The sequence below is a fragment of the Trichechus manatus genome, unplaced genomic scaffold (assembly GCF_000243295.1).
Source record: "Trichechus manatus latirostris isolate Lorelei unplaced genomic scaffold, TriManLat1.0 scaffold00004, whole genome shotgun sequence".
NCBI lineage: Eukaryota > Metazoa > Chordata > Mammalia > Sirenia > Trichechidae > Trichechus > Trichechus manatus.
The window spans coordinates 11,422,521-11,445,654 of NW_004443940.1; the positions used below are offsets into that span (position 1 = coordinate 11,422,521).

Consider the following 23,134-nt stretch of genomic DNA (forward strand, 5'->3'; position numbering starts at 1 on the left):
TCCAGTACACCTAGATGGTACCTGGCTACCACCACTGACCGCTCTGACAGGGATCACAATAGAGGGTCCCAGACAGAGCTGGAGAAAAATGCAGAACAAAATTCTAATTCAAAAAAAGAGCAGACTTACTTCCCTCACAGAGACTGGAGAAACCCCCTAGAGTATGGCCCTCAGACACCCTTTTAGCTCAGTAATGAAGTCACTCTGGAGGTTCACCTTTCAGTCAAAGATTAGACAGGCCCATAGGACAAAATGAGACTAAAGAAACACACTGGCCCAGGGGCAAGGACTAGAAAGCAGGAGGGGACAGGGAACTGGTAATAGGGAACCCAAGGTCGAGAAGAAAGAGTACTGACATGTCATGGGGTTGTTAACCAATGTCATAAAACAATGTATGTGCTAACTGTTTAATGAGAAGCTAGTTTGTTTTGTAAACCTTCATCTAAAGTACAATAAAAAAAAAAATCTTAGTCAAAACTTACTACCCTCAGAAGTCATCCATAGTTACTTCTACTAATTTCCGGTAACTTTTCAGTATACAAGCAACTAAATATTATGTGAAAATGATGCACCCTATACGATCCAATTTTCAAGTCACTTAAATATTACAATTTTAATAAACTCTTAACGTATTCTAAACAGAAATCCAAAACACTATACAGATGCCTTCCTAAAACAGAACATACAGAACAACTTAACTTTCTGAATTTTTATGTTCACTTTAGTTTAGCTTTTCTGTCTGTCCTTCACTACAAAGCTGTTTATTCTCACTAGTCTTAACTGTATGTTCTAGCAGCAACTTCATTCTCTTTACTTTGCCAATCCTAAATGGACTGGGAAGCAGATAATCCAGTTTATTAAAATTGTACACAAAATCCATTTTAGCTTTAGAATAAAGACTTGAGGTGACCTTTCAGTGTAAAGAAACACCTTTTAGCACGAGTGTGATAATACCTATTTCTGTTTAGTCTTTTCTGCTTACTTTTGCCTCTCAGCTGACTTTCAAAATCAAAGGAGACCAAATAAGCAATATTAACACATACTTTTCTTTTAACGTCTTATGGATTTATTGGAAAGGGTTGGGCAGAGGTGTTGCAAAATTAATTTAAACACTTAAAAAATGCTATTAAAATCTAGAAACTGTAATAGGGATTTTATATACATTATCTCACTAATCCTTATATTTATTCCAGAAAGATTCTATAATTACACAGTATTAAATATTAACTACTTGGTCAGTACAGGTGCCTATTAAAGAATGCAATTTAGGTCTCTTCTATTAAAACACAATAAATAATATCTTTCTAGTATCTTTTAGTAAGTTTCTAGCAAACTGGCAAGATATACTCATTTGACACACATTTTACCAAAGAATAAACACAAATGACCAATAAGCACATGAAAAGATACTCAACATCATTAGTCATTAGATGTAAATCAAAACCACAATATCACTTCACAATCACCAAAATGGCTGTGATTAAAAGGACAGAAAACAAGTGCTGGTGAGGTTGGGGAGAAACTGGAACACTTATCCATTCATGACAGGACTGTAAAATGGTACAACTACCGTGGAAAAACAGTTTGACGGTTCCTCAAAAAGTTAAACATAGAATTACTACATGATTCAACAATTCCAGTCCTAGGTATATACCCAAAAGAACTGAAAGCAGGAACACAAACAGATACTTGTATACCAATGTTCACTGCAGCACTAGTCACAATAGCCAAAAGGTAAAAACAGCCTAAGTGTCCATCAACCAATGAACAGCTAAATAAAACATGGCACATATATACCTAAAAAGAAGTCCCGATACATGCTACAACACAGATGAATCCTGAAAACAAGCTGCATGAAATAAGTCAGTCACAAAGGGACAAATAATGTATGATTCCACTTATATGAAATAGCTAAGAGAGGCAGGTATACAAAGACCAAAGTTTATCAGTGGTTATCAAGGGCAAGAGGGAAGGAAGGGAAAAGGGAGACACGCTGTTTAGGGGACACTGAGCTTCCATGAAGGGTGATGGGAAAATCTGGAGACAGATAATGGTTAATGGCTGAACAATATGATATACGTAACAACTAATGTCACTAATCTGTACATGTGAAGAACCCTGACAAGGCAAATGTTTGTTACATATATATTTACAATAACATGTAAAAAATGTATACACACTCATAATCCAATAGAAAAATGGGAAGCAATGTAGACAACTCACTTAATAATAGAAATGACTAATAACTATAGAAAAAGTTGCTGGAGTTCACCAATATTCAAGATAAGCAAAAGGCATAAGAGGAAAACACCAAAAATTTGAGTTCGCTGGAAATTAAAAACTTCCAACATATATACATAAAGCAACGACTTACCAGTGGAAGTTGGAGTCACAGTTTCAATAGCTTTTGAAGCATCTGTATCTTTTCTATTTAAAAGAAAACAAAATTAGCAGACTTAGAAATTGTTTAAGTTCTATAAATTTCTAGAAATGTGATGTTCAAATCTAAAAAAGTTTAACACAATTCAATCTGAACAATGCCCATTTAAACTGCAGTGATAAAACTTATTAAAAATAGTTTTAAATATTAAAATTTCCTATTTCATATATACATATATTCATTTCCACATATGAAATCATGGAATCACTTACTTTAAAGTAGATGCAGATGTTTTCTTTGAATCTGAAGTCTTTTTTTTCACCTCTTTGTTCTATGAAGGAATAATATTTTGAACAAAAAAAATCAGTTTCTTCTCCCCAATTATAAAAAGCAATTTAGAAATATAGAAAAGCATAAAGAATCCAATTTAAATATCTAAAATCTCTAAAACCCTAACAGTATAAATGCTTACTACCTTTTTCTATATATACAGAAATAGAGTAAAATTATTTTCAATTTTAGCATAATTTTACATCTTGCCTTTTACCCCTCACCCATATTTTACCATTAACTATCTTTCAAGAATATTATTTCTAACATGTCTATGTTATTTCAGATGTATAACTGCCAACACCCTGGCCCATTACTACCATCTTTTGCTTTGATTACAATAGCCTCCTCTGTTGCTTCTGTCCTTGTCATTTAACCGACCCCGAATCTATTCTCAACAAAAGCCTGATTAATCTTGCCACTCCTAGACTGGAAACCTTCCAACACTCTCAGAGAAAAAGCCCATACTTAAAGTGGCCTATAAGAGTTTACACCAGGGAGCCCTGGTACCTCAGTGGTTAAGCGTTTGACTGCAAACCAAAAGGTCGGCAGTTCGAATCCACCAGCCGCTCCTTGGAAACCCTGCGGGGCAATTCTCCCCTGTCCTATAGGGTCATTATGAGTTGTAATCGACTCGATCGCAATGAGTTTGTTAAGAATGTAATTGATGGCACTGGAATTATACATGCAGAAATTTCTGAAATGGTGTAATTTTGGCTATGTATATTTTCACCAAAAAAAAAAAAAAAAAAAGGCCTCCAAAGTCGAGAAGGGAGAGTGTTGACATGTGGTGGGGTTATTACCACCAATGTCATAAAACAATATGTGTACTGACTATTTAATGAGAAACTATTTGTTCTGTAAACCTTCATCTAAAGTACAATAAAAAAAAAAGTTTACACCATATGCCCCACCCACCCTCCACCCCTCAACCACTACAACCCTCTTCCTGCAGTCAGAGTATCCTTTACATTTCAAAGTTTTTTGCAGTTGCTATTCTTTCTGTCTGGATAGCTCTTGACCCAAGGCATGGCTTGCTCTCTCACACCCTTCAGATTTTTGCTCAAAATCACCTTGTCAATGAGACCTTCTGCAACTACCTTACTGAAAGTTGCAGTTTCTCATTTCCAGTAAAAGCACTTCTACTGCCTTTTCTTAACGTCCTTCTCCACACCACTTGCTGCCAACAAACATGTTTGTGTGTGTCTATACACACACACACACACACACACACACACACACACGATTTATTTGCTGGTGTTTTTTCTCCCCTAGCCTTTGAAATTAAACTCTGTGAAAGTAGTGCCTTTTGGTTTTATTCACTACTCTATCCCCAGAGCCTAAAGTAGTGCTCAGCAAAAAGTGGACATTCAATAAATACTAGTTAAATTGATCTAAATTTTATCGTAATTGTTCTCATCTTATTTTACATTCTCTGTCCTTTTGGGGTATCCATGTCTTTTTTTTTTCTGAACAACATATGGGATTTTATCCAAATCACCTACCTCCGCTCAATGATGTAGAAGATACCTGTCCTCCTATTTTTATTCTACTAGTGGTTACCTTAAATTGTAAAAGAAATTTGAAATTGTTGATTCTCTCTGTGTAAGTTAAAAGTTTAGCACTCATCCCTTGGATGCATTTCAGTTTTTGATAATGTATTTTAGACCAAAATTATTATTTTTTACAATTTTAAGTGATACATTTTGCAATTTACATTATTTTATAAAAATATGATTTAAATTTTACTCTATGTGTAAATAGTTTCACTCTCACTGTTACTCAGCTTATATCACCATTTTTCCATTTCCTAAGTTCTTCAATTTGACTGTAATTTTTTGGGAGATATACGTGAAAAAACAAAAGCAAAAGGCATTAACAGGAAAACACCAAAAATTGAGTACACTGAAATTAAAAACTTCTTATATATATATGTCATGGATTGAACTGTGTCCCCCAAAAGTATCTGTCAACTTGGCTGGGTCATGATTCTCAGTATTGTACGATTATGTAGCATTTTGTAATCTGATGTGATTTCCTTATGTGTTGTAAACTCTATCACTATGATGTAATAAGATGGATTAGCAGCAGTTATACTGATGAGGTCTACAAGATTAGATAATGTCTTAAGCCAATCCCTTTTGAGATATGAAAGACCGAAGTGAGCAGAGAGACATGGGAACATCATACCACCAAGAAAGCAGCACCGGGAGCAGAGCGTATCCTTTGGACTTGAGGTTCCTGTGCTGAAATGCTCCCAGACCAAGGGAAGACTGATGACAAGGACCTTTCTCCAGAACTGACAGAGAAAGAAAAGCTCCCCCTGGAGCTGACGCCCTGAATTTGGACTTGCAACCTACTAGACTTTGAAAGAATAAATTTCTCTTTGTTGAAGCTATCCACTTGTGGTATTTCTGCTATCGCAGCACTAGATGACTAAGACAATCTATATCACTGGAAATAGTAATAAATAAATGACAAGCAACAGACTAGAAGAATATACTTCTCACATGTTGTTAGTTACCGTAGAGTTGATTCTGACTCACAGTGACCTCATCTGTGCAGAGGTCTGAACTGCTCCATACGGTTTTCAAGGAGTCCCTGGGTGGCACAAGCAATGAAGTGCTGGACTACTAGCCGAAAGGTTGGCAGTTTGAACCCACCCAGAGGCACCTTAGAAGATAAGCCTGTTGATCTGTTTCCGAAAGGTCATTTCTCATATATAACACAAAATTAGTTATCTAAAATAACGAATACCTACAAATCAATTTTTTTAAAGGACAAATAATCCAATAGAAAAATTGGAAGTGATACAGACGACTCATTTAAACCACAATAGAAATGACTAACAATTATATAAAAAGATGCTGGAGTTCACCAATAATCAACAAAATACAAATTAAAGCCAAGTACCATTTTTTACATATTGGATTTTAAAAGACTAAAAATATTAAGATGTTGGTGATAATATATTCTCATAAATTTCCAGAGTGTAAATTTTTACAGCTACTTAAGAGGGCAATCTAGCATTACCTATAAATAATATAAATGTCTATCAATAAGGAACTGATAAAATAAACTGCATAGTCATACAAAGTAATACCACACAGACGTTAAAAAGAATGAGAAAAATCTGTGTGTTACTAACACGGTTAGATCTCCAAATCAAACTACTGATTGGAAAAGTGAAAATAAAAAACATGGAAATAAAAATACAAAATTAAAATACACATATGCAAAGCAAAAATTTCTGGAGCTTTTTATCAATTTTAATCAATAGCCTCAACAATGGGCTCAAACATATCAAAGAGGATGGAGATGGTGAAGGACTGGACAATGTTTCATTCTGTTATACGTAAGGTCATCATGAGTCATATCTGACTGGATTTCGATTAACAACAATATCAACAAATCATTCCTATAGGTATTATTATGGACACACAATATAAAATATAGAAAATTATCTAGAAAGACTAAACTTATAAACATGATACTTCTAAGGAAGCAAAGGCCCAAAAGAATATATACTATACATACGATGTGATTATATAACAACTATGATATCAGAAATTAAATTAGGGGTTACATATGGAGAGAACAGAGTGTATAAGGATTGGGAATAACCATGCAAGAAGCTTCTAGGATGTTGTCAATGTTCTATTTTGTGACCTAGGTAGCAGTTTCACAGAAGTTTGCAAATTCTGTGTTATATATGATAAGGAGCCCTGGTGGTACAGTGGTTAAGTGCTCAGCTGCTAACTGAAAAGCTGTCAGTTCAAACCCACCAGCCACTTTGTGGGAGAAATATGTGACAGTCTGCTTCCGTAGATTTACAGCCATGGAAACCCTGTGGGGCAGTTCTACTCTGTCCTATAGGGTCATATGAGTTGGAACTGACTCAGTGGCAATGGGTATATGGTAAGTATTTTCTCCATGTCTGTTTCTTGCCATTAATATTGAGTGTATGTGTGTGTTTTAATTTCAGTGTACTTGAATTTATACATATGATCTGCTGAGCTATACATATTTATGCTTTGGGTACTTTACTGTGCTATACTTAACAACGGAAACCCTGGTGGTGTAGTGGTTAAGAGCTACGGCTGCTAACCAAAATGTCGACAGTTTGAATCTACCAGGCGCTCCTTGGAAACCTTATGGGGCAGTTCTACTCTATCCGAGAGGGCCACCATGAGTTGGAATCGACTCGATAGTAACTGGTTTTACAATTAATGAAAGTTAAGCTAATCTTCAATAACAATAAACCATCTAGAATCTAAACCTAGTTTACCTGTGATTTTTTCTTTCCTGGAACACATATTTTCACACTTTTTCCTTTTATCAGAAGAGGCATTGTTTCAGCGTACTTCATAACTGCAGTAATTGCCTCTTTAAATTCCATTTTCAAGTAAGCCTAAAATAAATAACAAATTTATTCCCTTTTTACTCCAAAATACAAACAAAAAATTCTACGTATTTTTAAATGGACTTAATACTTCCTTGTGGAACACAGACTGTAAAATCACCTCAAGTCCTTTCTTTATCCTTTGTTAAAGTGTAATTTGATCTTTAAGATGTTATCACACATGAAATGGACATTTAAGCTTGTCCACTTTGAGAACTTCTATACTGTCACCTAGTTTAAGAAGAGGGACACAGGGTTCCATGGCAGGCTCTTGGAACAAGAGAAAATGGGAAGACGGAGCTCACAAAACAACAAAAGGGAAGACAGGACCTAGTCTATCTTGCTTAAAGTCCAAAACTTTTTAAGGCTTCTTGCAATAAAGAAGAAACTATCACTATGTTCCCTTCTCTCACAAATTTATGTTTTGCTTAGTTTAGGGCTGTTCATAGTTTTGATTAACTTTATCATGTTAGTTACAGGAATACAACACATAAGCAAATAAATCCTTACTGTACAAATGAAATCATTTGTTGTAGTGTAACTTGACTGGTATTCTAAAGCAGGGGTTGGCAAACTGTGGCCTGCTACCTGTTTTTGTAAGTAAAGTTTCACTGGAACATACCCATACTAATTCATTTATATGTATCCTATCTATGGCTGCTTTTGCACTGCAGTGGCAGAGTTGAGTAGGTGCAAACACATGCTCTACCGGTAAAGCCTAAATATTTACTATCGGGCCCTTTACAGAAAAAATGTGACAATCTTAGTTCTAAAATATACAAAAGAATATTTTAGAACATTTGTACATTCAAATCCAAACATTTACATAACTCTCAATGAACAATTATATGTGATAAAGTGGCTGAGAGACCCAACAACTGTCTTTAAATAATCACTAAAGTAATGACCCTGTATGCAATTTTTAGAATAGATCAATTGACTCACCTCCTTTCTATACGGAACAATCAGTACATCACTAACTTTTCCAAATGGTTGAAATACTTTTCTAATTTCTTCTTCAGTACAGCTATCCTCTGGTAATTCAGATACAACAAGAACTGAACCATAATTCAAAGACTGGTCTTTCCGCAGCTATGTTTGCAGAAGAAAAAATTAAAAATAAACTAAGTCACTAAGTACAGTAATAACAATTCCCAATATAATTTGTTTTACCACTAATCTTAGTCCTTTAAGAGGTCTGGTCTAAATATTTTAGCACAATTTTAAAATTTTAAGTAAAAGTGAAAAGACATACTTTTTGATGTTACATCATTCACACCCAACAGTGGTAAAGAGTTTATAGGTCAAATAATCAAAGATGCTCCTGTAGACCCGTTTCTGTTAATGAGCATTCTGTAATGATCAAGACCTATGGAATGGCCCAAAGCCATTAAAGAATATTTAATGAACCTGTGTGGCCGATCAAGTAATGAAGCCAAAAAATTATAGCTTTATTTCCCCTGAATTTTAATAACTGAAAATGATATCTTAGATAGCTATAATATCATTTTAATATTAATGTTATGTTGTTTATAGCTGCTGTTGAGTCAGCCCGACTCACAGCAACCCCATTTGTTACAGAGTAGAACTGCTCTGTAGGATTTTCTTCTCTGTAACCTTTACAGAAGCAGTCTGGCAGGACTTTCTTTCGTGGCACCGCTGGATGGGTTCGAACTGCCAACCATTATACCACCTATGTTAAAAATTGACTAAAAATTTTAAAAGTTCTACTGAAACCATCCAGAAGTCTTAAAATAAAATGAAACCATCTTTATATATTATTAGACAAATTTAGCATCCTTCAACTTTTCCCCATATTCAATCTCTCCTCAATTCTCTTCAAAATTCTGTAATTGCAGGCTGATAATTTTAAGTTTATCCTTCTAAATATAAGCTCTTTGGGGCAGGGAATAGCAGTTGTTGAAAGTCTTTAATGTATGTAAACAACTCTGAGAACAATGTGTACCTAAATACTCGAATACTTTTTAATATTATGAATATTCCATATTAACGTAATTTTCAACAAGTCACCATTTCAAACTTATTGGAAATATGGAAATAAAATTCAGTCAACTTTCTGTTTGCCCTAACAACAAATGTATGCATACTTGCACTAACAAATTATACAATTACTAACCTTACGCTGGAGAGAAACAGCTTTATCAGACACCTGTTTACATTCTGGTAAGCTACCATCTTCAGGATTCTTCGACTTATAACGAATATTTGAATCACTCTTCGTAGAGCTTGTAGATTTAACTGATGGTTTTGATCCACTGCTAGTTTTAGGCTTTTGTGCTGGTGAGTGTCCTTTATCAACTGCTTCAGAATGCTTCTTTTTACTTGATTCTGATCCATGTCTAGATCGTTGTACCGTATCTTCTGAGGCTTTTTTCCTATCTAGTAAAAAGAACATAAATAAAATTTCAATTGAAAAGAACTTAAGGTAGGAACATTACAAAATAAATAATAATTCCTCAAGATGCCCAAATATTCATCACAAAGAGTCATTCTCAAGATAAACAGGGACCATATATACAGAAAAAAATTAGTAGTCTGTTTACTCAAAAAGCTATTTTATGTGGGATTCCTGTATTCAATGAGCTTCCCTTACATTTTGGCTTCAGGAATCCTTTACACTCTTAAAAACTGAAGATCCCAAAGAGCTTTTGCTTGTGTTATATTTATCAATTATGACCATATTTGAAATTAAAATAGAATTTTAAGAATATTTGTTAATTCATTAATGTAAAAAAATCCATGTTAACATAAATATTTTATGAAAAATAACTATATTTAAATAAAAACTAAAACTAGTGAGACGAACGGCACCAGTGTACATTTTTGCAAAAATATTAATATTGCACTTAAAAGAAAACACCTGGATTCTCGTGTCTGCTTCTACAGTCAATCTGCTGGACACACTGTTTTGGCTGAAGTATATAAGGAGTATCAGCCTCACACTGATATGTAGTTGGGAAAGGACTTCAAGGGACCTGAGAAGACCTCGGGAACCATCTAGGGGTTCTTGGACCGGACTCTAAGAACCACTGCCTCATACATTTAAAAGTAACTATATTTACACTCCATCTTTAAGAATACATTGAATACAGTAAGAGATCTGTTCAAAGTAGTTCCTAAATGCTAACAATGGTATCTTTCATTGTACAGGTATAGTTTAATATATATGAGCTATTTCTATAAAGGTCACTAAGCCGATATTAAGACACAGGTTGAAAATGTGAATAATTTCAAAAAAGTTTTCAATAAATTCATGGACGATAGATCTCTAATCAATTTAGCCTATCTAAGATGTTAGTATATCCTTGATTTTTTAATTTGATACTGGATGAACAGATATACTACTCTCCCACTTTTCTTCTTACAGTTGCTAGAGGACAGAAGAATGAACTAGGTTGAGCTGTGGGTCACATATGATAAAGCAATTCTAAAATTTAACAATATAGACCAATTTCATACCTTAAAAACATTTTAAAGAGCTGAAGCTAATAGCTAAAAATGTGAACTTTTGTTAAATCTTAGCAGTAGTACCTAAATCATCATTTCAAACATATTGGAAATATAGAAATAAGAAAATCCAAAAAAAAAAAAAAAATTGGTCTAAAGAAGTAGATTTATTATTTCATGGCCATCAGTATACCTGATGATCTCCTTGATGTTCTTTCAGAGCGAAGTGATCGATAGCACTCTGGGCTAAATGGAACTCTAATTCGATATGCTGGATTAGGTGATCTGGATCTGGATCTGTATCTAGGAAAAAAACGATGGCCAACTCTTGGACTTCGACTTCTCGGTCTATATATATAGCGTACTGGGCTTCGAAATCGATGGAACCTGTGACTTGAACTTGATCTCCTAGAACGCCTAGGAGTAGGAGAATGAGAACGTCTTCTTGGAGTCTGATCCTCTTTCCTACTGCCTTCATTTCTACAAAACATGGGGGGAAGAACACAACAAACAGGATTCTGGAATTTAATGTAAATTTAAATTATATTAATTGACAGAAGTTTATCTTCTTAGAAACAGACTATTAGCAATACCAAACTCTAATGTGCATTTACGTTTAAAAAAACAAAAACAAAAAGCCCTGTTTTTTTAAGTCCAAATTCAGCCTTATGGGTAAATAAGCAACGATTAGAACAGATGATCAGTCCTCCAATTGCTCCACTGGATTCCTCTGTTTCGCTAATAGAAAAATATCACCATTCTTGGACTTTTTCCATAAAAATATTACATCTAATTATGTTTTGAAGATATTAATTATATAATTTAGGAAACAATTTTAACAAACAAGTGTTTTTCAACAATTTTTATCCTGAAAGTTTACACTGTCTACAAATGTTTCTTGACTGTTGTATTTGCATATATACACACTGAGTACAGTGCCCTAGGGGATCATACATACAGGGAAAAATTATTAGCCTCTGTCTATTCAAAAGGCTACTTTACATAGGGTTCCTATATTCAGTGAGCTTAATAAGGCTACTCTTAGCCTTCAAGGAATTTACAATCTCAGATCTCATAAACCTAAGTCAGCATACAATATTTTCAGAGAAGATTAGGGAAAGTAGAAGTTCAGAGATGGAGCTATCAGTTTTGAGCTGGAGTGATCAAAGAAAGATTCACAAAGTCTGCTGCATTTGTCCACTGTTTAAAAATAAAAACGATGAATAAACCCCCTACTCCCTGAAAAAAGCAAACCCATTGCCACTGAGTCGATTCTGACTCATAGTGACCCTACAGGACAGAGTAGAAACCCAAAGGGTTTCCAAACAGCAGCTGGTGAATTTGAACTGCTGACCTTTTGGTTTGCAGCTAAGCTCTTAACCATTGCGCCACCAGGGCTCCTAAAAATGATGAATAAACCCATTGCTGCTGAGTGGATTCTGACTCATAGTGACCATATAGGCCAGAGCAGAACTGCCCCATAGGGTTTCCAAAGAGTAGCTGGTGGATTCAAACTGCTGACATCTCGGTGAGCGGTCGAGCTCTTAATCACTGTGCCACTAGGGCTTCAAAAATGCTGAATAGTAGGACTCAATTCTAAACAGTATCTTTTTTAAAAAAAGTTCTTGTTTAATCTTAAAAGAAAATCGAGTTTTAATAATATCACTATTTTAAAAAGAATTACCTTCTTGATGGGAGGATCTCAGGATTCCAATCAGGATACCTATTTTGAGAATAAACAAAATTAAGGAACAGCTAAAATAAGACTATAAAGCTCAATTAATTTTTCCCTGCAATATACCAGAAGAACTATCCAAAATCTAAGTCTGCATGGTAATTTACTAGTACATTAAACTAAGAAAATTTCGTTTTATTATTTATTGAATGTCTAAGTCAATAAATAATAAAAGTATTACACTAGTAGACACATCAGGGACAGGAAGCACATTCCTCATACTTATGAAGGCCTCAGAATTAACTATTGATAAATACAGATCAAAAGTATATGAATGTTTACTATCCTTTCAATATTCTGAGACTCGGAAAATTTTCAAAAAAATACGCTGAGGGCCAAAAAAGGAGAAAAGATCCAGGAGTCAGACAGACAAGTTGTGCCTCTTATCAGCTGTATGACAGTAGGGAAGTTACCTCTCTGTGCTGTTTCCTCATTGGTGAAATCAGGAATAATCATTGTATCTATACCTAATAAGGTTGTTTTAGATTAAATATGTAAAGCACTTAGAATAATGTCCCCCACTTAATGACAACTATTATCATTTATTATATTGTTAATACTAAAAGTTTGATGCCCTGGACCTTTTCTTAAGTTAATTAACTACCCTGTGTCATAATCCAGAAAGATAACAAGGTCACATTTATGACAAAGAGAGGGAGATGGGAAGCCTTAAGAAGAGGAATAAGAACCTAAATACACATCGACAGAAGAATGACTAAACAGATTAAGGTATATCCACACAATGGAACACTATGCAGCGCTTTTAAAAGAATGGGGTAGCATATGTTTTGTCATGGAAACATCCTAAGCACCTAATTAAATTGAGCTGATTTGTTAAATTTTTTGCAGAGGAGAGAAAGTAATGAAGAATATTACTCAAGAGCACACAACCTGAGTAACGTTAAAAAAAAAAAATTCAGTAATAGAGTAGAGCATTAAAGTGGCAGGCATGGAAAGCACATGCTTTTAAAATCACGGTCCTATGTGCATGAAAAAAATAACAGGCATATACACACAGAGGCTTTAACAGGTATACAATGCTGTTTCCCTTAATAGAATGGCACTGCATGCAGCTAGAATCCTTTTTTTTTTCCTTTTTTTATTGCACTTTAGGTAAAACTTTAAAGAGCAAATTAGTTTCTCATTCAACAATTTATATACTAATTGTTTTGTGGCACTGGTTGCAATTCCTGCCATGTGTCAACATTCTCCCCCTTTTCCAGCCATCCAATTCCCTGTTTTCCATCCATCCTTCCATGTTTCCTGTCCTTTCCTGCCTTCTCATCACAGCTTTTGGGCAGATGTTGCCCTTTTGGTCTTGTATACATTAGGGAACTAAGCCATACGTTCCTCATGCATGTTACTGTTTGTTTCACAGACCTATAATCTTTGGCCGAAGGATGAACTTCAGGAGTTGCTTCAGTTCTGAGTCTGGGGGTAGAATCCTCCTCTTGTTATATGCTATTGATTTTTGACTCACAGTGAGCCAACAACTAGATGAGACTGACGAGAGTGAAACTACCCATAGGGTTTTCTAGGCTGTAATGTTTACGGGAGCAGATTGCCAGGTCTTTTCTCCCGAGGAGCCGCTGGGTGGGTTCAAACCACCAACTTATCAGTTAGAAGCCAAGCACTTAACCACTGAGCCACCAGGGCTCCTAGCATGTAAATAGCTCATTACCACCTTCAAAAAAAAATGGGTGCCAGTGGGAAGATCTATGGCTTAGGAGAGATTCTCCATTTAAAGTGGCAGTTTAAGTTTATCCAATTCAGGTAACAAATTATCTCCCTATGATAAACCTACATTTGTTTGTACAGCCTCCATACTGGGAACCAACATCAATCTCTAATCTTAGTCTGTATGATTTAAGTGGGGTTTATTCCACCCTCAACTCCAGTAGGCAAATGACATCAACTGAGTAGACCAAGAGAGACAAAGCAAGGACTTCTGCAGGGGCTGGGAGAAAAGAGATGACTTTCATTTTGACTCCTGAAAGTGCCAACTATACAGATCACTTAGGTCCATGCGGTACAACTAATTACTTTTGTGTGTGGCCTTTCTAGCCATGGTCTTGTAACTCCCATCCAGGTGATTGTGTGATAGGATAATTGTGGCCTACCAAGAGGATTGGTCGGTTTTGCCTTAAGAGAGAGCCAATTCTAGAGCAAAGATAAGGAGCCCATCACCACCAAGGAAAGAGAGACCAGCAGGAAAAGACCCAGCAGCAGGAGACAGCGCAGTGGGCTTCCCAGCCCATGGAAAAAGAAAGCTGAGTGCCTTTGGGCAGAGACTGAGGGCCAGAAGAGGCATGCCTGTGAGCACAGCTGGGAAGAGGCTATCCTGATGGAATAACTGTATCCTGAGCATTCTTGAGCCTGAACTGTAACTGTAACTTCCCTTAATAAACCCCATAATTGTGTGTATGGTCTTTGAGTTCTGTGTGGCCAATGCAATGAAATCACTGAATCCAGTAGAGAGTGCTGTAGGAGGGATAACTGGTGTCAGAATTGATAGAGACAGTGGAGAGAGGAGGTGTATCTGACCTCCACCTCACAGGAATCGGCCCTGGGCTGTTGATCTTGGTTCTCCTTCCTCCTTGTGGGGTTGGAGGAGGTCAGACACCTCCCCCATGCCATTTTTATAGCCCAAAACTATGGAGGCCATTTTGCCATGTGAAGAAAGTCTGCCCGACATTTCACGAAGCCAATGTAGGGAAAAAAAAAAGGTAAGAAACGGAGACATTTCTGACTCTTTGATTTTTGTCTGAGCACCCAATGCAGCTGTCCTGAAACTAGAACTAGTTCAAATTCCTTCAATGTTCCAGTTAAATGAGCTAATAAATGCCTTTTCACTTTTTAAAAACTATTTTGAATTGGATTTGTCACTTGTGACTAAGAGTTCTAGATAACAATCTCAAAAATTTTGTGATGTTTTCATAAAGAACAAAGTAAAAAACCAAAACAGCTGCCACAAATCCATTTGCCCAAGAACATGTCATTATCACTCTGCTGATCTTATTTAATTCTCCCTCTTTGAAAAAATATTAAACATACTTCTATAAAATTAATATTTTAAAAAGGCAATAGCTTTCTAAAAATGTTTTTCTCCAAAGTATCAAAGTAAAAGTATTTAACAATCCTATCTCAACATTAACTATCTTATAACATGCTATCTGTAAAAAAGGGAGAAAAAAATGTTCTTACTGTTGACGTAACTGTCGGCAGCTCTCAATATGAGTTGATGTATTTTGATGCTGAATCCAATCCTATTGTAAAAGGAGAAAAGTGCTGAAATTAGAATATTCCTCATGGTGACTACTGACTATTAGCTGTTTCAAAATGACACAACAAATAGTTTTTTTTTCCAAAAAATTAAGCAAATCTAGTTATAAATAGCATTTGACTGCTCAATACAATTTTCACAAACAAAATTTAAAGGCCCCAAACAAATGCACTTAATACCGTATCTCACTGATCTCGTTTTATTTTAGTATAAAAAACATTTTAAAAATCATACTCATGGACACTCATTTTGAAATCAAATATATATTTAAACTTGGGAGAAAATAAAAGCATGGATCAGAAAATAACTCATCTCAAACATAAAATCAACACTCTGGAAAACACCAAAAATTCTACAGATAAAATGCCATCTGTGAAATGGGATCTTCAAAATACAGGGTGGTCTTAAACGCCTTACACCTTTAGAGTTCAAGCTAACAACGTCAACAACAGAAAAATTCTACCTCTTAAGCCAATAACATTCCAATACTATATTGGCAAATGATAAGGTTAGTAAAGATGGGAAAAATTCCTACTGATCAAATCTATTTTCAAGATTTAAGGGAAAGGAACACCATTTCAAAGAAACAATAGCCCTTACATATAGAGCTTTACAGTTAACAAAACGCTTTCTTACACATTAATTAACAAACAAATCTGCTTTAATACTACAATCTATACCCATAAATAGCTCCTGAAAGATACATGGGGGGGAGTACAATTTTCAAAGATACAGTCCCAAAAGTGAAACAATTAGTTGAAAGCAATGTGTATATTACTCAATGTATTTTGTTCTACCAGCATTTAAATAGGCAGAGAAGTTACTACATAATCCTGTATTTTAAAACTTTTGAGGAAAATGTTCATTTCCATTTCAAAAATTTTAGTTTATATCTTGCTAAAGATGAACTAGTAGTTTCCACAGTTTAAGCTACAGTTGACACTAATTTTGGATTCTGCCTTAGCCAGAACTATCTGAAAATAGGTGCATGCTACTTGCAATATTCAGCAACAAGTTATACTCAGCCGGAAGTTATGTCCAAACCCTAAACTATTCCATTAAGCCATGAAACTAACTGTAGATCGCAAAAAGGAAATGTCTGCATATCCTGCTCAGTGATACAAACAGAAAGCTAGAAGGAATTGGCAGTTAAAGAGTCCCTAGCAGTGCTAAACCCCAGTCTTTGTTATTAACTGGATATTATTTACATCAAACAGACACACTGGCAGATAGCAGGTTGGGTGTGATTTATTTGGACCATAAAAATGTTTTATTTGAATAAATTGCCAACACTTAAAAATACAGAGATTTTACCCTCTAATCCAGATTTCCAGCTTTTCTTGAAAAAATAAGATATAATACTGACCATGTATTCTACATAGCATCTATCAGCTGAAGCTGATAGCTGCCTTCTTTATTTTAGGCATACTGTCTTTTCAGTTCAACACAGACATATACATACCCACTCCCTACTGTCTTAAAAGACTCACTTCACTCAATGACATTACTGCTTTAACTCAGTAAATATGTCTATGCCATCCCAATTTCTAGACTCTCTCTAGTTAACAGCTTCCAGATTAGATAAGGATCCAAAGCAGCACTGCCTATTCAGAGACACAGTGCTAATTACCTACTAAGGAGGAGTTGCTGCAAGAGTTCTAGACTTGAGTGGGTCCAGAATGAAACTGTGCAAATACCTACCACCCATATCAGAGCTCCAACTACCTCAAAAATCTTTTACGTTGGTCAGTATTTTCTCGAACTGCATTATTTCTATCAGTCAGAAAAATATAGCTTCTGAACCAAAGACAGGTTATATGAGCATTTACTTCCTCCTCCTCTGAAGTCTGAACCCCAGTTCAGAAAAGAAATTTATTTCAATTTCTATTGTTGCCTTCTCAAAGTACATCTTCAGGCTATAGTTTTAAAGATTGGGAGGTGGGGGACAAAGACTTGTCAGATGTTACTTAACAGGAAAAAATTTACAATTGCTAATTTACATTTATTGACTACATACTTATAATGTCATATATATGCACTCTTACAAGGCAGCAAAAATGTATCACTGAAATGAGAGAGGTCATTTGTACCATCAAAGTCCATGTTCATAAAACCCTATCATTTAGCCATCCAGTAGTGAAGAATTCATTACTTAGGTCACCCATTTGGTTGTGTTGCTCAGACTGTTAAAAGGTGTTTGGTTTGTTTTTAACGGCAATCTCTACGAGATCCAAAGGAGCACTGGTGGTGTACCGGTTAACCACTCAACTACTAACTCAAAAGCTCGCTGTTCAAACCCATCCAGCAACTCTGCAAGAGGCAGACCTGGCAATCTGTTTCCATAAAGATTACAGCCAAAAAAAAACCTTACAGGGCAGATCTACTCTGTCACATGGGGTTGTTCTAAGCAGGAATCAATCCCACCACACCCAGCAGTAACAATGAGCTCTAATGAATGATCACTAAATGATTTCTATTCCTCTCAAATTTTTACTGTTACCATATTAATGCCAGCTTTCACCATCTCACACCTGAATAACTAGAGAAGCCTCTTAATTAGGCATCCTACCCTATCTCTTCTCATTTCTATTCACCCTGCACACTTCAACCAGATATATCTCCTAAAATCTACTTTTCAGCATGTCACTTCACATATCAAGAACCTTAATTAGCTTTTCAAGGCCTTCATACTTATGTAATATGCTCAACACTCTCTTCCAATCACCTACCACGACAATGCAATGTTTAAGTCATTTCTCAGGACTTTTGCCTCTCTGTACATTGCTGCTCCTACCTGGAATGTCATCCCTTTTCCCCTACGCATATCTAAAGCCTACTCATCATTCAAGATCTATCTTCAAACTACTCCCATAAAGTCTTCCCTCCCAAATAATTCTAGTCCAGAAAGACACAGTCACTGTCAATTACAGTCTTAGTCATCTAAACTATAAAAGCCCTTTGATGCCAGAAAGTTTATACTTTTTTTAATCATATACTGCTAGATACACAGTAAGTGTTAATGAATTAACAATGGCCTAAACTGCTATAAGCCTGAAATCAAGACAGAAATATTAAATCTCTCTCCCCTACAGCATACTCATACCAGTAGAATACAATCACTGAACCATCTGTTGCCCTCTAGTGTTTTTTAACTCTTCAGATGTGTAATTTTTCCCCTCAATGAGACTGTATAAACTGCTTAAGAAAAAGGGCTAAATTTTATACAGTTCTTCATTTCTGCCCAGCATCTAATATAAATCAATTCCAACTCATAGGGATCCTACAGGACAGAGTAGAACTGCCCTACAGGGTTTCCAAGGCTGTAATCTTTAGAGAAGCAGACTGCCACATCTTTCTCCCGCAGAGCAGCTGGTGGGTTCAAACCACCAACCTTTCGGTTAGCAGCTGAGTGCTTAACCACGGCACTACCAGGGCTCCTAGCATCCAATACAGTCATGTACAAAACTGGTAATCATTAAATATTTACTGAATAAATGTATACCTTTTCTACTCTACAGAATAAAAATTAAAACTTTATTTTCATTTTTACCTTTATTCTGGGACTCACCATGACTAATTAAAAGTTCAAAATAAATGGACAAACTATGTGGTGTGCTCAGTCACAAGAATACAGAAATCCTAATACTCTATTCAGAATGTAGGCCAGAGCCACTTATTGATTAAGTGCTCTCAATTATTCTGAGATTTTTCAAGGTAAAAACTTTGCTATCCCTTTTAATCAGGATAAGACAACTATCACTTTACTTGAACTCAGCAAATCTGGCTAGAATGAGTATTACTGCCGTGAGGGTTAATGACAAGCAGCAAGGCTGTTTTCCTTGGCTAGAGTTAACCTTAAGACATCTTGTTGGCTGAAACCCTGTGTGTAGGTATAGAAAACCAATAAAAGGGCAGCAATGGAAGGAGAATAAACAGAGGGTCATCACCTATAGATTTGTGTAGGGAAGTACACAACCAATGCTACAGCCTTGAACCAAAGCTTGTTCCTTTGGGAAGTACATTCCTTCCTGACCCTTTATAATCTAATGTCAGGAAGCATATTTACACATTTATACATATTTATACATCAGTGACTAAAAACAGTGGCTTTTAAACATATATAAGTAAACAAACTTACTTGAAAATTCCTACTTAAATCTACCAATTACTACTATAAAACAGTATACTGTATTCTACATTATACCACTAACCTACTCTTGAGCATCTCTGCAAAATACTACCTTCTAACTATATGACCATGAAGGTACCTAAAGTTTCGTTATTTTTTAAAGATCCTTCTCTCAAAATTTTCATCCTTTTACTCTTTATTCCTGCTTACAAGTGGTCCTCAAATAGTTCATTCACATTGACTCAAATTTTTCTATGGATTTAGGAAGCTCCTTCTCACGAGATCCTGAAAGTCACTAGTATGTACAGTCAGAAAACATATAAATCTACATTAACTGTCATTAGCCCAAGATAGGTAGATACATGCAAGGCTACAATACACTGTCTCTTAAAAGTATGCAGAACAAATGTGTTATGTCAATATTTTATATTTTCACACTAACAGACAAATAGGTAATCCTCTTATTTAGATAAAGGTGACTTAGGCGACACTGTCATAAATATGAAGCTTATGCTGTATAAGTATTTTCTGGGATTCATCATAACTAATTAAAAGTTCAAAATAAATGAGCAAATTATGTACTATGCCCAGTAACAGGAATTCAGAAAACCTAACACTCAAGTCTGTACTTAAGCCAGGGCTACTTACAGATTACAACTAAGTGCTGATGTTGAAATAAAAATTAGTTCTGCCATTTCCATAATGCTTAGTTAACACCAGCATACATATCGGAATTTAGAGGGAACTTAGGCGCTGAGTATCATTATACAGTGATCTTTAAAAACACTCACCTTCAAATGACTACATTCTACGTTACACAGAGAACACAAATGTGGAAATATTCTTGGAGACGCTGCATAATAATCATTCATCATAGAAGGAGTTGGAAGTCTCTTCATCTTCTGGGCATCAGCATGTGAAAACTTTGGTAGCCATGATGCTTTCACAATCCCAAAGGGTGACTGAATGGGAGCCTCATCCTCTGACTGGTAATTCTTTTTACTTCCCCCTGATCCAGCGTGTACATTAGATGAGTTAATCACAGGTTCATGAGGGATTCGCTCTTGTTGGCTTACGGTTGAAATTAATTCAGAAGAAAAAGGTTGCTGGTTCATAGATGGAGTTATCAGAGACTGACTTGTTGTCTGGCTAACTGTCTGGCTAATCCGTTGGCTCACGGATTTCACGGGTTCAAGGACTGACTGTCCTCCTGAAATGTGTAAGCCTGACATCTTGGTTCCACTTTCAACTGGGAAATAAGACTGATTATTGGAGGACTCACTGGGGAAGTCCATCTGTCTGAATACATCTTCAACAGGAAACATAGAATTACATATCACATTTGAAGCAGGAACAGATGCAGAAATGTTCTGCTGTGACCGAAATTCATTCTCGACCTCATCAGTTGGAATTTCAGGGTCATAAATACGTACTTCAAGTGGATCTTCTGTGTAGCCATATTTGCTCGCATGCCCATAATCAATCACATTACTTGAAACTGCCTCACTACCAAGTGTTTCTTTACTTCTACTCTGAGAAGGTAAATTAGGTAATCGGCGCCCCATTTTCCGCATTCTTATATCCCTCAAAATTAATGGCATATTTTCAGGAGTTAGCTGTTCATCAGGATAGCGACTGAGTTCTTCTAAGTCTTCATTAGATAATCCAAAACTTGCTAAGATACTTGAGGCACTCTCTTTTGTATAGCGACTCTGCACTTTAGGACTCTGCTCTGTAGCCTGTGCTATAGAACTCTGTTTCACTCCTACTGATGCAGATATATGAGACTCATCATCCCACCGGCTACCATGAGGCTTCCCCTTCTTTTGTTGTGCTTCATGAAAATCCAATTTTTCTTTGGTCAATCTTGGATCAGTTCGGTGTTGGGTTACCTGAACATTCATTCTCTGTGGTCCCACGTTCTGATAAGATTCATGACCAGCAAATCTGTGTGGAATTCCACGAGCTCTTCCTGCTGAGTAATATCTTGGAAGACCCATAGATCCAGGTCTCATAAATGGTCCTGGAGGCCTCATCCCAGAAGGGTTAGGTGCTCGCGGCCTCTGAAGTGGAAAGTTTCCTCGAGGATTAAACCTGGGTCTCGACATGGCTATTTTCAAGAAAGCCTGATTTAATAAAGTATAAGGTGGTGCTGAACCATGTGAGGCAACGGCATTCAGCTGCTGAAGCGCCAACTGAGTCTTAATCTGAGCAAAGTGCAAAGGAGATGGGCCCAACAGAAGTGGGTTTGCAATGCCCAGGTTCAAGGAATTCACAAGTGGTGCGAAATTTTCCAAGAATAACACAAAGCTGAAAGTTAAAACACAAACATTAGATCATTTTAACTCAAACTATTCCATGAAGTGGGTTCTACAGGCAGTGTAAAACATTTTGAAATAAAGCCATGAAAACCATTCTGCACTTCACATATTTCAGAGTAAGGGATCATGAGGATTTAAAACTTCCCCCTAAATTTTTCTTCTTTCCTTTCCTGAATCCAGAACACAAACCTCAAGCCAGAGTTCATGTATGTTATGTTGTACTCGATGCTGTCCTAGGTGCTGAGTGGTAATTATAATTTCTTCTAAATAATCTTGAAAAAAAATTAGGAATTTATTTCATACTTTAATATGGAAAGAAAAGATGAAGACACTGAAATACTTAGAAATGAATACATATTTAATATGTATGTCATCAAACCTGCAAACAATGAATATAGGAACTGTAAACCTTAAGTTTTATAGGACTCAATTCTCTAAGATATATTCTTCCTTAGAATCAGCCTTTACATCTAGTAATTTTCACATGGCAATTAACTATGCTTTGGTTTCTGTTATTAAATAGTTGTTTCTCTTAAGATTAAAAACATGTTGCCAATAATTCAACTACACAATTTGACAAGGCAGTATTGGTAATACATAATTGGTTTTAACATACAACATAATAAGTAACAAAACCAGTAACCCTACTCTCCGTAGTGAGAGGACAAATATACACAGATAGTAACAACGGCTAACTTTATTGAACACTGTTCATACTGAATAGTATTCCAAGCACTTTATTACATGGATTGATTGATTCATTTACTTCTGACAATACCCTGAGATATGGTCAATTTTACAAAGGAAGACATTAAGGCATAGAAAGGTTAAGTAATTTTCCTAAGGTTACACCATTAATAAGTGGCTGGCTCAGGATTTGCATTCAAAGTAATCTCTCCCCCAAAGCCATGCTTTTAACCACCAATAGATGTGAGCAAGAATATCTTGCAGTTTTCATATGCTCTAACAGTTAAAACTGGTTGTTACCCAGCCTATTAGAGCACAGCATTACCCATCCCAACTTACTTTCCCTCCCAGAGAAATACTCCTTTAACTATCATTCAGGACCAAGGTCACTAGTCACAT

The 23,134-nt window shown here is 35.9% G+C and overlaps 1 protein-coding gene across 5 annotated transcripts in view; it reads right to left on the reverse strand.

Moving 5' to 3' along the window:
• Positions 1-23,134, reverse strand: part of ZNF638 (zinc finger protein 638) — a 102,301-nt gene that overhangs the window by 54,109 nt on the left and 25,058 nt on the right. For all 5 annotated transcript variants that reach the window (XR_002824373.1, XM_023732827.1, XM_023732831.1 and 2 more), the window contains exons 2-10: positions 20,519-22,037; positions 15,520-15,581; positions 12,265-12,303; positions 10,774-11,060; positions 9,250-9,512; positions 8,058-8,204; positions 6,999-7,121; positions 2,653-2,711; positions 2,375-2,427 (exon numbers count right to left, since the gene is read on the reverse strand). Coding sequence is in view for 4 of the 5 variants with exons in the window: in XM_023732827.1 (XP_023588595.1) it covers positions 2,375-2,427; positions 2,653-2,711; positions 6,999-7,121; positions 8,058-8,204; positions 9,250-9,512; positions 10,774-11,060; positions 12,265-12,303; positions 15,520-15,581; positions 20,519-22,037 (2,552 nt within the window). In the remaining variant the exon portion in view is untranslated. The remainder of the gene's footprint in view (positions 1-2,374; positions 2,428-2,652; positions 2,712-6,998; positions 7,122-8,057; positions 8,205-9,249; positions 9,513-10,773; positions 11,061-12,264; positions 12,304-15,519; positions 15,582-20,518; positions 22,038-23,134) is intronic.